This window comes from Atta colombica, unplaced genomic scaffold (genome assembly GCF_001594045.1).
Source record: "Atta colombica isolate Treedump-2 unplaced genomic scaffold, Acol1.0 scaffold141, whole genome shotgun sequence".
Classification (NCBI taxonomy): domain Eukaryota; kingdom Metazoa; phylum Arthropoda; class Insecta; order Hymenoptera; family Formicidae; genus Atta; species Atta colombica.
This window is the reverse complement of record NW_017259230.1, coordinates 31,711-47,588: the sequence shown is the minus strand read 5'-3', so window position 1 is coordinate 47,588 and position 15,878 is coordinate 31,711. Positions and strand designations below refer to the sequence as shown.

Here is a 15,878-nt window from a genome sequence, read left to right as displayed (position 1 = left end):
GGTGTGTGTGTGTGTGTGTGTGTGTGTGTGTGTGTGTGTGTGTGTGTGTACTTTTTTTTTAAACTTTGAAGTGGAGATGGATGGAAGTATTTCGATTTTTAATCCCGCTTCGAATATTGAATTTTAAAGCACATATGTTCAGGACATTAAAACGAGCTTCTCTATATAAATTTCAGAAAAATTTAAAGAAAATGGATTTTTTCGGAAAACGTCCTTAAACTCTCTGTATAAATGTTATACATCATACATATGTTTCTATAATGTTACATTTATCTTTTCTTTTTCAGGAAAGCGCGAATCCATCGGAGGCGGAAATCTTATTGGTAATTGGCCGTATTCGACGGGGGGTCCGGTCAGACCCCTTAGCAGTACGGTTGGCGGCGGCGGTGCAGCGGGGGGCACCAACATGACACCCGACGATCCCGCACCTGATGAAGAATTCGCCCTCGCCGTCGCGCAAAAAGCACAGGTACAGTTACTTGACTTCGATCTTTTGTTTGATCAAGCCGAATATAAATTCTTAATAACGCATCAACCGAGTGCAACGCGCATGCTGTTCTCTTGTATTCGAGTCACTACAAGAAATAGGTCATTTCTTCATAGACATTTCTTCTCATATGTGCTTAGTCATGACTCTTCATTTCAATTCATTAGCATATAAATGGGCATCTGAAAAAAATTCTTCTTCAGCTCTTCGATTTGTTTAAAAGTTATATCACGTATGACAGGGTGACAAAAAGTTTAGTCACGAAGTTTCGTATGTTTCAAGCAAATCATTACTCAGCAAGTTGACATTAAAATAATGATAAATAGCGTTAGCTTGCTACTTAGTAATAACGTATATTTAGAAAAACTCTGCAGTGTGTTAATTATTCTTATTTTATTAAATATCAAAAAACTACTAAAAAATTTTTTGGTTAATAGATTTAATAGACTGAAGACCACTCTATTGTTTACTTGGGAAAATTTATCCGTAGAAAGATGCGCTAATGCATCCGAAACGCCTTAAAGTTTATATAAAAGTTAATATTCTACAAAGTTAATTTTGAATGTAAATTATTATTTTTGATATTTAATAAAATATATGTTTAATAAAATATAATTAGTAACGTCCAGAGTTTTTTTTTTTTTTAATACACATAAGAATCATAAGATTACTAATGATTTGATAAACACAAAATGTTGTGACTAAATTTTTGTTATCCCGTAATTTTTTAATTGGAAAAGAGAAACTTTATATGCATCAAGAACATTGAATTAAAATAAAAACTATTAAAAGATCAAATTGGGTAGGGATTATGAAATATTGAAGTCCAATAAAAAGTTCGTCGATAAAAATTGGAGCACACTATTTTTTGCACTATGAAGTTACAATCGTGTCATTAAATCGTGCATGAAATATATACACAGGTATGTATGAGACAAGCTCAAATACTCGAGTGGAACGTTTCTCGCGAGCACGTACATATGTAGCTTCAATGTTTGTCCCTGTGCGCGGTGGGTATTTTTCAAAGGAGCCCACGCGAGTTGAATCGTCAATTCCGTAAAAGCAATCGGGCACAATGTCCCATGAAGAAGAGAAGAGCTGTGACGACCTGGCAATGGGCGTTCCCGATGCACATCTCGTGCGCATCGTTGAACGTTCACTGACGTTGCTAGCTACGTTGTGGCTATTGTTATTGAACTCAACAATTTTTTATGTTTGCCTCTGCGGTTTTTAAGTCTCGAAGTCGATCTATTTAAACTTTGACTATATGGAAACATTTAAAATAACACGAAGATGCGCATTCAGTTCTTCTGGCGTTCACAGTTCCAAAGGACTGATTTGTTTGTCGATTTATATATCTAATTTAGATTTTTAATTTATTTAATAGAATATCTTTTTAATGGAAAGTTTATGATTTAATGATAATAATAATTACTTACAACATGAACAGAATTTCATGAACAGAAATGATCACGTATGAAAGAAATCACGTACTTTTGATGACTAAAATATTCAATTAATTAGAGAAAATGTAAAAATTGTTATTGGTGAATTAAATTAACTTAAAATGTATCTTTGCCTATCAAATTAGCAACAATTTGTAAGTTTCATGTAGCTTCGTTGCTTATTGATGTTTCATGTCGATCTAATTGAATTTTGACAAGAAGAAATTCGCCTACAGACCGTGTCTAAAACTATTCAAATATTCTTTGCATGCTACATAATAAATGCTGTGTATACAGGATACCTCAAGATAATTAGTTTCGATTTACAAATTTAGTACAAATTTTATGAAATTTAGAAGCTCAATTTTCTTTCAAAACGTTTAGTTCGAAATATAAAATTTCAAGAGAACAAAATTTGCTTAAAATTAAATGAACTGATCAGACATTTTTATCTAAATCATATAAAAATCATATAAAAATTTACAGCTTGAAAAATATTGGCACTGGATATTTTAGCAGAAAAAAAAATCGATTCCATGTTAGGGATGAATATTTAAAATCAAAGCACCTCGTATATGAGTTATTATTCGACATCTAAATTTATGGATGCAGAACTGAAATTATTATCTGCGTGGGAAGTCACTGAAGTAACACTTTCCGTCACGGAACTCGTGAGATTTTTCGAACGATTTTTATCTTGCACTCTTCTCTAGCTCCATTGCCGAGAGTAATTAGTACTCTACTTAAAAGGCAAAGTCCTTCGAGATCAACTTCATGCACGTGCTATATTCAAAGCAAGCCAATCATTTGAAAAAACTTTCTTTTTCAAATATGAAAATTCTGATGATTTTTCAGATTTTATTAAACATGTACTGATTTAATCTTCACCACATTGTATCTCACTATATAATCTAATTAATACGAAAATAATTCTTAGAAAGCGTGTTTTTTTTTCCAGATAAGATAGTTCAAAGAAATCGTTTTGGATTGTTTTTCGCAGAACTGTAAGCATTTTCTCTAATTAAAATTGACGTAAATAGGACAAGCTATGACGCAAAACTGAATTATTTCGTCAATAAATAACTTATAAATTTGCTTCGCTGTAATTTCATAAATGGGGAAAATGAAACTCTTGAAACAGTTCTGCCAACTTCCATTTGTTCGGAGACTAGCACGCATTACGACCTCACTACGCTTCTCTTAACGTAGAACAACTTTCCAATTAATGAAATGTTACGTTCTTGACAGAACAGGTCGAATTACTATTGTGCAAGGACACGTTTGCGAACGAGAACGTGCACGCCTTTTGTCCTCGAGACAAGAATGGGAGATGCGTAAAGACCCCATCTCTCGTATTAATATCGCTCTATTTAATTTTAAGAGCAAAGCGCAAACGCAAATACGAAATAAATTGCGCGAGAAAAATCTCTTCAAAATCAGTTTGTAAGTTTTAAATTAAATTTCTGAATGTTTAATTGCTTGACAGACTTTCCAAGAATTATTGGACTCTATTCCAAGAATTTTACTCTATTTAGACTAGAATCAGAATTTATAAATTGTTTCTTTTTCTTGTATTAGGTTGACGATTATTCCTTTTTCATAAGCAGAACAACGATAAGTCACGATAAATGACATTAAAATGAATCGGAAATGATTGAAAAACGACTTTTAATGATCATTTTGGAGTCATTTTAACTTCATAATGACTTGCTGTTCTGCTTAGATAATTACTCAGATATCTTTATTCAGCAACAACTTGTATCTTCTCCATTTCTATATACATACATGTAGAGTTATATAAAATTCCATTTCAGATCGCGAAACTTTCTTGTACTTACGATTTATTATTTAACTACTAGGGTTAATGACGTTCTTCGATGACGTCAGAGAGACTTCTTCGATGTTGCACGCGACGTCGCGTGTAGGGATCATGTCCTACATCCTAGCAAGATGAAGGTACAACTTCTTGGACAACGTGTCGCGTGACGTCGCTTTCATTTCGCGGGCCCGGGGACAAAAATATTTTCTGAGAATATTCAGAAATTGCGTACGATTGTATGATTTTAACGTCCCTCGCGGGATAAATTGCTATTAATGATACGCTGCGAGTGAACGTACAAGCGGACTGTCATTGCGGAGTTGTTTTGTATCGTTAATAAGTATTCCTTTATGCGTCTTTACGTGGATACGGCAAGGTTGTGCATAATGCACTAAGCACTTATACTTTTTCTCTCTGGTATTTAGTTTCATGAAGCGTATTGAGAAAAATGAAAAATAAAAAATTTGTATTTTAAAAATTATACGGTAATTATAATAAAATAAAGTAATTATATTTGAAAGTATACAGAGAAAAGTATAATGAAGAGAAAGAGAGAAAGAGAGAGAGAGAGAGAGAGAGAGAGAGAGAGAGAGAGAGAGAGAGAAAGAGAGAGAGAGTTTGATTTTTCTATTCTCGTTTTATTTTCAAGATATAATCCTTATATCTCGATGTTTTGCTTGTAATAGATTTAAATTTCACAATTTTATCAGTTTTTCGATTTTAAATATATATCCTTTTGTATGATACAGAAAGAACATTAATATATTTGATTAATCATATTAAAAGAAATAACTGATAGTGCGCTAAATATACACAGAATGTAAGAAGAGAAAATTAACGCAATTACGTATAAAAAAAAGTCATATACGTTAATGAGTTTAATTAAAAATATTTTTCAATTAATTAAATAAAAGATATTAGTGGCAGTAATTAGTAAAAGCGAATGATTCTTCATAGCGCAAACTCTAATTAAACTTTAATTTAAATATTTTCATTTCATATACTCTATCAAGAATGAATTATACTTTATAAACACAACACTAATAGATAACAAATAATTATCAGCATTAACCTAGTTTTTAATATTAATGTTAATGTAATATTCTCAGTGCATTATGCGATTCGATTACCGCTGTATTGAACGACACACGCGACGCGAAGATTTAAGATACAAAGGCTCTTCGCATTTGATACATGTAAATGCATGCGCATGAACGCATCGGATGAAATATCTCTTTTTGCAGAGAGATGCAGAGGCAATTCGCACTGCTCTGTATCTCGGAGTGGCACTCGCGATCACCTGGATAATAGGAGCGGGGGGTTTGTCGTTGGCGTGGCTGGTTTTGGTCTTGGCACTGGCAACAACTATCGTTAAAGCGAGAGTCTCCCGGCTTCTTCAGACGGAATTGCAGCACGAACTGGCCAGGTTACGTAGAAGACGGGCCCTGTACAAAGACGAGACCGCCGAGTGGCTCAGTTTGCTTCTCAACAAATGGCAAGTACCGTTTTTAGTTATCGATGAAGCTAATCAGAAACGGAAATACGCGTGTGCCACCTAGTATACGTTAATCTACGTTATTATATCAATAGATGCACAGAAAGAACGACAATTTTATTGACAATAAGATGAAAATAAAAGAATTTTCTTTAAAATCTTCACATGGGAAGAACGGTTTTGCTGAAGTACCTAGAAATTTAGATACAGATTTAAAAATAAATTTTTTGGACCAAAATCGCACAAACATAATGAGTAATGTTGTAAAAGATTTGGATATTTTAACACGACTTAAGGGAATCCTAAAATAGTCCTTTTACCACGATTACGTTTTAGAAGAAATCTTCGAATTAGCTTCACGGATTGCAAAATTTTTTTTACAGAATTGAACAACGTAAAAAAAGAAATTCTGAAAAACACGATTTCATGAGAAAATCGGAAAAAAATTCACTTTTTCTGACACATGCATCCTGACACTCTCATCTAAGATTAACAATTGCTTGATATAATTGCTTGATATAAAAGTTTTATAGCTTGTAGAGTGAAAATAACGTGAGGCGGAATTTAAATTACTTGAACAAACAATACTGAATTTATAGAATTAAGATTCAAAACGTAGAAAAAAATATTTCTTCTAAAATGAAATTACGTGCTTTGCAAGAATTTACTTTTTTTTTCCTCTTTTATAGATTCGAAAATCCTTTTCCAGGAGTTTCTCTTTATGAGTTTATCTTTATACCAAGAACGACAAAAAATTTTTCTTAAGATTTCAATTTCGAAATTTTTTGTCGTTCTCGGAATAAATTTCACCTCACAAACATACTTTAATCCTGGAAAAAGATTTTCGAATCTATAAAAGAGAAAAAAAATAATTGTTATACAAAAATCATTTAGTAGGTAAAACAGACGGCTTTAGGATCTCCTTAATTATTTTGACAGTTTATCAAAATTATTTTGAAAAATCTTACTAAATTTTTAGATACTTCAGTAAAACCGTTCTTTCTGTGGATATTTTAAAGAAAACTATTTATTTATCGCAGTATTTTATCACGGTTTATTTGTAAAAAAAGATTAAATTGACTATTATAGAAAGCAACTAATTAATATTCCTTTTTCTTTAGAGTAATTCCGGTATATACGTCGCACCTCAATCAAAAACCTAATTTATTAAATATTATTTACTATGTTTATAGTAAACGAACTATATTGAATATTAGTAAAAACTTTGTACTGTCTACTACTATGAAAAAAATATTTGAAATTTGAAATATTTATTTTTCATTAAAAAATAAACTTTTTGAAATTGCATTTTTGCCGTGTATCTCATAGGAATGGGATATATGGCTACTCATAGGAGGAGGGAAGGATGTACAGTTCATGAAAAATTTACAAATAATGCACATAAATAAGGCGTGTAATGATACAATGACAATAACTTATAAAATAAAGGAATTAAATTTTAAGGAATAAGAATGGTAAATATGTATATGAAATAATAAATAATAATTATCTTTAATAATAATTATATTATAACAATCTTCCTACATATATTACAAGTGTTATGACATGAGATACATATTTCATATAATGCGTTTATTGCATTTAGTGCACTGAATTCAATCTGCGCACTTTGTATGCTTTGGGCATAAATCTCGTTCGCTAAAAATGCATATATTCCAAACAGATATATAAGATAGGAATATATAAAACAACAAAATAAACAAAGAATCGAAAGCGAAACATTTGTATTTTGCTACACAACATGCTTTACTATTCCATTACACGTATGTATCATGAAATAACCACTAAGTCTTTTGCACGTCCTACATTAATCTTTTAATGTAGATTATAATTTATGATTACTTATTACAGCGACAAATCGATTCAATTCACAATAATTTCATTAATATTAACAATAAGAAGCTGAAATCATAACACAATACTAATATAATATAAAGACATGTAACGAAATAGTTGCGGGAAAATTATCCCCTTACTTCTTATTAGGATACTCCTTTCTTTTTCTGTCTTCTACGGCATAAATCCCAACGCGGCGTATTTGCTGGAGTCACCCTAATAGGTACAAATTCCTAACAGAGAAATTGATCATTCAAAATTGGTATAACTATGTATAACGTGATGTTGATTAATCAAAAAATAATAGAAAGGAGAATGTATCTAGAAAAGTTCATGTGGTATAACGTAGCGATACATACATAAATAATAAAAGATATATATATCCTTTATTATTGTACTCATATTTCGTGACCTCACCTCGCTCTTTCATATAGCTGAGATTCGCGGTAATAATTGTTGTTGGCTATTGTAATGCCGCTAAATATATATCGTGATTGTCCTCGCATCGGACAATGGGTGAATGAACTCCTCGTTCAGAAACGAGTACATACGCATTTGTAAACATATCCACATTCCTGACGCACGTAAATATAAATGTGGCCTTTCACGTTTCTGCTGCCTATGCCGCGGATAAAATCCTTGTCCGTCTCCATTGCCGACACATGTTGAACGGAACGAGTCGATGTTGTAGAATTGACCGCGTTTAAATAAGTTGCAAAATGCCATTGGTTCATAAAGTTGCGTAGCACACAAGCTCGCACACAAGGATCTTAATTCGTTTTAAACAAATATACAAGAGAAATAGATAAATTGCAAAAATAAACTTATTTTAGAGCTAAAATTTATCAAAAAGTGGATCCTCCATAATGAAAAATTTTTAAAAAGTTTAGAATTAATTTCTGGTTTAAAAAATTTGTTATTTAATTTTGAAAAGATTTATGTACTAACAATAAGAAAAAAAAATTTACTATTGTATCGACGGTCTCATTGACGCATTCAAGCGATTTTCTTCGTATATCACCCTTTTCTCGTTTGTCAGCGGTTGGGAACGGCCCTGTACAGCAAGCGGCAATAAGGTGTGGAAAGAGTGCTACTTATTTGGATAGTTGATAGACCTGTTCGAGTATTCCTAAACAACTCCGGCTGCGAGTTTCTCGTCCGACTAGCAAGAATTTGCATGCCGGGAAGAAACAGTGAATTCAACATGTTACGTACTTACACTGTATGAGCATAAAAAAAATGATTTTCGCGCTTATTTGATCATGCGAATACAGGAAACGATGACTTCGGAAAAATTTCTATGGAACCAAGCATCCTATAAAGAATACAAGTTTCGTATACACGATATTCTGAAAAAACAATTTCTACAAAGAATGGTTTTGCTAAAGTATCTGAAAATTTAACTAATGTACATACACAGATTTGAAAATAATTATGTTGGTTCAAAATAATTATATTAAACAGTCAAGAAAAATTTAAGCTAATTGCTAGAATGTCAACATTTGTTTAGTATTATCATCGTGCTTGCATGTCCAATATAATTATTTTCAGATCTACATATATTTAACTAAATATATTTTCAAATATTTCAGCAAAGCTGTTCTTTCTGTGTTTATATAAAGTCTTTTTTTTTTTTTTAGAGAAGATATAAGTGATATAAATATGTAATTAATAATTTTTCGTAAAATTGTATGCTTTATTTATCTATTTAAATAATAAAGTCTAACAATAAAAAGATAAGGAATAAAAAGATAAGGAGTTTAATAATAGCAGAAAAAATATATTAATAATAGCAGAAAAAATAATTTTGAAATTTTTATGTATTTAAAGTGCGTATAAAAAACTATATTTTTAATACTATATATTTAATAAGAGAATTCATGATGGAAAATCTAGAAGTGTCGGACTGGGATGGGTAAGATGTTATTCAAGTATCATCAAGTCCTAAAAACTGACAAGTGCGTGGGCACGTGTTAATTTACTTGTCTTTCCTTTAATCTATTCATGAAAGCTTAATATACACGTAGGCCATCGTATATTATGCGAATCGTTATCGATGGCATAAATGGGATGTCGTTAACGATGAATTCTGGAAATAACTCATCCGTTATGACACCGAAATGTCAGAACGCGTTTTTCACGCTCGAAAGAGCACTTTATCGTATTAAAATCTGGCCATTCACTTAATTAAACTGAATGTTTAATGAATCGCATTCTTCTCGAGATGTTTATTTGTAGAGATTCAAAAAAAGGGGCTCTGAGCAATTTCATATAGACTGAAAAGATTATTCTGTGATGTAAATTTAATAAACTAGATAACAAAAACTAGAGTTTTGATTAAATTCTGAACGGTAGATTATAATGTTGTTTATCGAATATTATTTCCCCAGGTGGAGATTCAGCGCTGCCAGTATATTTTCTTTGGCGAAGGAACGACTGGAACCTCTTCTTAATGAAGCCAAACCTGGTATACTCGGTAAGAGCACTTTGTGTAAATAAAATGTTATGCGACTTGCAACAGGAGTGAGAAAGAGAGATAAGCCAAAGAAGTACATCAAAGAAATTAATTACCGACTGCTCAAAGGATTCTAAATTACTTGGTCATTTAACTTTCATCATGGCTCTTAAAGAGATACTTGTTTTTAGGTCCATTAGAATTACGCGAACTCACTCTCGGCGAACAAACGCCATGTATCACTCGCGTCAGAACACTCGACTGCTGCAGCGATGATGATCTTCCCAATGGCCTCTTCGGTCAGACTAAATTGTCCATCGAAGCGGACCTACGGTTGGACTGCGAGCAATTCCGCATGCTCATCACTACGCGATTGTTTGGTAAAGGGTGAGGAACCAAGTGTTTACTATATTAAAAACAGTTCAAGAACATCTTAAATAAAATTGCAAATTTATTTATTTATAAATTACTAATTTATTTTTGCATTGTTGTGTCATTAATTGCAATTCATTTGTTTATTTGGAATTAAATTTAGAAATCTAATAATTTCGTACGATAGTACGAATTATTTTAAGTTTGCCTTTTTTTTCATTTGAATTATTACGCTTTTGATATCAAGATCTCATAATTTTTCTAAATCTATTCTCTATTCTAAAATAATTTTATGGATATTTTCTTCGTAAATATTTCGACAGTGTGGGAATGGATATCGACCTGGCAGTGGAGAAGCTATCGCTGTCCGGCACAATTATTGTTAACATAACATTGAACACGTCGGCGCCGTTTCCACATGCAACCGGACTTAGCGTGAGTTTCCTGGAGAAGCCGGACGTCTGGTTCAGCGTAAGAATTCTACGGGCGGTGCAGATGATGGAGATGCCACTTATCAAGACTTGGATTCATGCGGTGGTCACGGATGCTCTGGCCAGCTGGCTGGTCGACCCAGGCCATTTAGAGTTGAACCTGAGAGCGCGAGAGCGACCGGGTCCTGGATTGGATTCCGTGACCAATTTGTTGCCACAAGGAGTACTCACCGTTGTTCTATGTCAAAATGGTTGTTCTGGTGAGTTTCCTTTAGATGAAGACTGCAAGTAATCATATATTAAAATCTAGAAGAAAAAAAAACGATTACCGACCGTTAAATTTTTTTTTAGCGTGATTTAGCATAGTTAAGACGTACGGTTTTACTTTATACTGCAGATGATATTTCTGTCAAACACGCAATTGTTATAAGTTATAATGAACGAGTTAACCATTATTATAGACTATTATTATGGACTCGTTAGAAAATCCCTAACTGGCTTTTTTCCATTGCTAGCGAACGTCGCTGATGAAGTGAGATGGCTCGCGGTGACGGTGGGTGATCAAAGACGAATTACTTCGAACTTGAGTTCCACATGGACCGAGGATGTATCTTTTTTAGTCGGGCCATTAGACAACGAGAGAATTATCATCAAGTTGAAAGCAAAACGTCTCGTTAGTACAATCACTCTAGCGCAGTTCGAGTTAGCGTTAGGAGTTTACGACTGGGAGAATTCACAAATGTAAGTTGCATTGATCGCGTTTAATTACACACTATGCTTCCCTCGAGTATTTTACGTCAATTTCTTCAGCCTTATGTATTGACGTGAATACGAGTCCGATTAGACTTAATATTCTCCGTTAATCCATTTGCCTTTGTTTGATAGCGTTGAAACAGTGTTACAACAAAAGAAACCGTCTCGCAATAGTGCTAATATTCCAAATATCAATGCGCGATTAGAGTACACTACTCTGCCGCATTTGGATCCCGATTTACCACAACCAGAATTAACGGCCGATAATATGCATCTTGCAGGTATATAAAGATAAACATAAAGTATATAATATAACAACCATAAGTGTAAAGCATTCCCCACAAATTGACATGTTCTATATTTAATGAAAAATAAATTAAAAGAGTTTTTATTAAAAAAAAATAACTTTATTGAAATACATTATTCAACAAAATTAAAACATCACCTGTTTCACTCTATAAAAATAGGCAAATTTCAAAATGAAATAACTTCATGAAGAGTCATCATATCGAGATGTTTAAAAAAATATTTTACAGCTTGAAATCTCTATTTTTCAGATCAGTATTTTAGAAAACGGTTTTAATTTTTTATGGAGTTACACAAACATAAATGAAGATGCAATTTTTTTTACGAAATTCGCAAAGTTCCACAACGAATTACAAACTCTAAAATATGGTTTATAGCATTTGAAATAATGAATCTTTAATAGTGAATTTTTGTTTTTTTATTGAGCTTTGTATGATTTTTTTTCACTGAGTTATTCGACATTAAAACAAACCTTTTTTATTTCAGAGATTTCAAACTGTAAAATGCTTTTTTAAATTTCGATGATTTTTCACGAAGTTATTTCATCTTGAAATTTACCTATTTTTACAGAGTGGAAGAGGTAAATTTAATTTTGTTGAATAGTGTAATAATATTTATTTATAGTGTATAATATTTATAATAATTATAATATTTTATTGATCTTCCTTTGGCCTTTATTATCGCCTTTTCCAAGGAAATACGATAAATTGAAAAAATTCTTTTATATTTATAGCCAAGGCTGTAGAATATATGAAAAGGAAAAAAGATATTTGTGTAATTTGATATTAAATCACGACGAATGTATCTTTATGAAATATTTGAACATTCTTTTTCCGCGATCAGTATTATCATATGAAATATTTTCAGTGTCGCGAGGCTCTTGCCACAAAGCGCACAAAGCAGGTAAATTTAATTGAAATATCGTCGTGAAATCTGAGCATGATTGTGTGCAACGTCCTTTGATTTGACGCAATGCTTAATTAAATATACGCTTGATGGTTTTATATATTATTGAGACTTTTATCGGACAGTAGCTTTTCAAACACGCTAAACCTATATGTTCTCTTTTATCATGTGCTTTTCCGTGAAAATTTGTAGCGAGTCTTTGTAGAAATTTGTAGGGAGTCTTTGTGTGTACTTTTTTTTTATGAATCGATACAAAAATATATTCGCGTCGTAATGCGTTGTAATTTTCAGGGGTATTGGTGGTTTATATTCATTCAGCTGATAATCTTCACGGCGATATTGCTCAGTGTAATCCTTATTGCATGTTATTTAATAATCGAAAGAAGGTAAATATAATTCATAATTTTAAAATATGTTTGCAATTATATCTGTGCAAAATATATCTGTTGACGTTCTATGTGTTTTTTTTTTTAGGTAAAAACGACGCATTACGTTCGCTCAACTACATCTCCGGTTTGGGACTGCAGAGCGCAATTTTTGGTACAGGATTACACGCAAGTGTCGCTGAGTTTTGTCATTTATTCATGGAATATAGTAAAATCAATGGATACGGACATGCTTGGATTGGCTATGCTATCTCTGTCTCAGGTAATCAAATATTACTGAAATCAGACGATTTATCATAAAGATAAAAGAAGACCATAATCTGGAAAGAACTATTTCAAAAATATGAGTATAGTACCTAAAATATACTTTATAGATTACAGATTTACCTTGTTTTTGTTTTAAATTATTCAATTTATATTACAATTTATATTATATTTTATATTATAATTTATATTTATAATTGCACATGTTACCTTACAATGCTCGATAAAAAATAATTTTTTTCAAAGGACACAACATGGATTGTTAGAAAGGAACTCACGCTCAGCGGTTCCAACATCGCCTCTACCATGACGATCTCTGTTCTGTTTTATCCTATCAAAAGTGTACAGCAAGTAGTTAACAGTCGCAGAAGCAGCTTGATTCCAACTACGCTGGATGACGAACCGAAAATCAAACGAAACAGTTTGCCATGGATGCAACAGGCAGTCTGTATAAAGTCTTATATTTATCCAGAAAAAAATTTCTATAAATGCCCATTCAAGTCTTAAACTTTTAGAAGCTATTATTAACGCACAAGGACACCGATCCCGCCTCCTCCGATATATCCAGTCTCTTGTCCACTGGAAGCGGTTTGATGGAGGTGACGTTATTGCGCGCAAAGGATCTCGTCGCGAAAGATTTGAATGGCTTCAGCGATCCCTTCTGCGAATTGAAACTAAACAACGAAACAAAATACAAGAGCAGCATAAAGAAGAAGACGCTGAATCCTTGCTGGGATGAGAGTTCCATCATGGGCTTGCCGAAGACCGGAGAAGCTTTAGATATCGTAATTATGCACATTTACATCTTGCACTGAAATTTCTTAAAATAGAGAGGATAATTTTTAAAAATTTGGTTTTATAGGTATTATGGGATCATGATACTTTCGGTATGAAGGATTATCTTGGGAAAGTATCACTGATTCTCGATGATATCAGAAAGCTATCAAACAGCGATCAGTCCCATTGGTTTCCGCTCAGAGAAACCAAAACGGGATCTATAGAACTGAAAATTAAGATCTTATCGGAAGAGTGTGAGGTAATGTTCGCGCAACAGTAACTTCAGCACTCGTTGAACACGAACAGTAATATTACATTAATATTATAATTTCCTATTCAACAATGTAACACCTGTTGTACATAAGTTATGTTATTGAGTAGGAAATTATAAAATTGTTATACTGTTATTGTTACTTTGTTCAGTGAGCGTCATCTTTCGAATATTTTCTCATTATAAATCTCGACTTGAAATTTGCTCTAGACACAAAGCACGTATGCAACAAGCAATGTCAGCGACAATTCTTCTCGTTTGAACACCGAACCTGATTCCTTATCGAGTATTGTGCGAAGGCCTTCTATGGAAAGATCTAAAATACGTCTACATTTGGATCCAGTTGTACCTCCTCCGCCTCCGCCACGCACCGTCACTCTCCTGAAGCCAACCACATCCAACCAGTCCGGTAATGTCATGTTTGAAAATTCATATTATATTCACATATATATTTATATTATGTTTAACATCTTTGGCAATTTAAAATTTTATAAACAGCATGTTCGATACGGTTTTAGAAATTTGGTATATTTTTTTCGTACAGATAAAGTTAGTATCACCAGTAAAGAGTCCAATGAAATAAACGGAACATCGAGCTTTTGGATTCCGAAAGTCATTACAGAATCAGTTGCGGGTAATTCCGTCGATGAGGCCGACACCACTAAAGTGATCGCAGAAAGGCGATCTTCTCATCATAGTTTGACACCCAGTCCTGAACAAAATTTTGGCAAGAAGTTACCACAGTACAACAGTTTCCGCATGATGAAGCAGAAGGTAAAAACGCGTCAAATTATTCACGATCGAAACATCAGTTTAAGATATTTCGTAATTGTAGGTGAAGAGGGGTTTAAAACTTCGTAGATTTCGTTCGGAAGTAACTATAGAAGATAAAAATGATAATAAAGGCATTACGCTAAGCCTGGAACCCAGAGGCGGCGGAGAAGCTGACGCCACGGAGCTTTTGTCGGAATCTGGTCTTGCTCATGCGGTGTCGCAACCTGACATGTTAGGCAGGATAAGGCAACCCAGTCCGCGGTTAAGATTGAGGCCGAATGGTTAGTGGATAGTCCATATCATCATACATAATATTTTAATATATAATCATATAGATATTTTCATTCCAGATCTTTTGATATTTATTATAGTTGCGATTCTTATTTCAAAATCGTCTTAAGTAATATCTTAAAATGCTTAATAGATTGTAATTGATTTATGACATCTTAAGACATTCTTAAATACACTTGTCATGCTTATTGTTGATGCCATTTAAAGTAGTAAAATTGAAAAGTAGTAAAATTGAAAAAAGATAAAATAAATAAATAAATATCTTTTTTTTATTTTAAATAAACAACCTTCTATTCTCTTAGAATGAAAAATGATTAGAGCTTTACAATTTAATGCTGAAACACGAAAATAAAATAGAACATTGGATTTTCAGATTTAAAAATTGTCAACGGCACTAGAGAGAAATATTCCGGAGTGGAAGGGAAGGTTCTTCAGGCGCAGGGTCTCCATGTAGCGCACATTGCCCAATTATACTGCCGAGTAAAACTTCAAACGTAAATATAATATGATTGACAACGATGGCATTAATTGACGACAGATAATTAAATTAAGAATTTCCAGATGCACCAGTCCAGATAAGATTGTCTCGCCTAATGGCGGTAAGACTATCGCGAAATCGCGACTCCTGCCAGCTATGCCTAATCCTCAGTTTAGCATAGATTTCCATATAGACGGCGACGGTGTACCGAGGCAGTCGGTACTAATATTCGAGATCAGGAGCGCCAGTAAGGAGTTGCTAGCCAGTCGACGTATAACTCTACATGAATTGCTAGGTATGATGTTTTAAAT

The 15,878-nt window shown here is 33.0% G+C and overlaps 1 protein-coding gene across 1 annotated transcript in view; it reads left to right on the top strand.

The window, feature by feature from the left end:
- The window catches only part of LOC108684992, a 22,379-nt gene that overhangs the window by 6,008 nt on the left and 493 nt on the right, over positions 1–15,878 (top strand). The window contains exons 2-18 of the mRNA XM_018189578.1: positions 288–469; positions 4,996–5,255; positions 9,494–9,579; positions 9,750–9,945; positions 10,254–10,621; positions 10,877–11,102; positions 11,247–11,395; positions 12,618–12,712; positions 12,801–12,974; positions 13,223–13,420; positions 13,492–13,761; positions 13,839–14,012; positions 14,235–14,433; positions 14,569–14,798; positions 14,860–15,079; positions 15,463–15,583; positions 15,651–15,862. Coding sequence (XP_018045067.1) covers positions 288–469; positions 4,996–5,255; positions 9,494–9,579; positions 9,750–9,945; positions 10,254–10,621; positions 10,877–11,102; positions 11,247–11,395; positions 12,618–12,712; positions 12,801–12,974; positions 13,223–13,420; positions 13,492–13,761; positions 13,839–14,012; positions 14,235–14,433; positions 14,569–14,798; positions 14,860–15,079; positions 15,463–15,583; positions 15,651–15,862 — 3,360 coding nt within the window. The remainder of the gene's footprint in view (positions 1–287; positions 470–4,995; positions 5,256–9,493; positions 9,580–9,749; positions 9,946–10,253; positions 10,622–10,876; positions 11,103–11,246; positions 11,396–12,617; positions 12,713–12,800; positions 12,975–13,222; positions 13,421–13,491; positions 13,762–13,838; positions 14,013–14,234; positions 14,434–14,568; positions 14,799–14,859; positions 15,080–15,462; positions 15,584–15,650; positions 15,863–15,878) is intronic.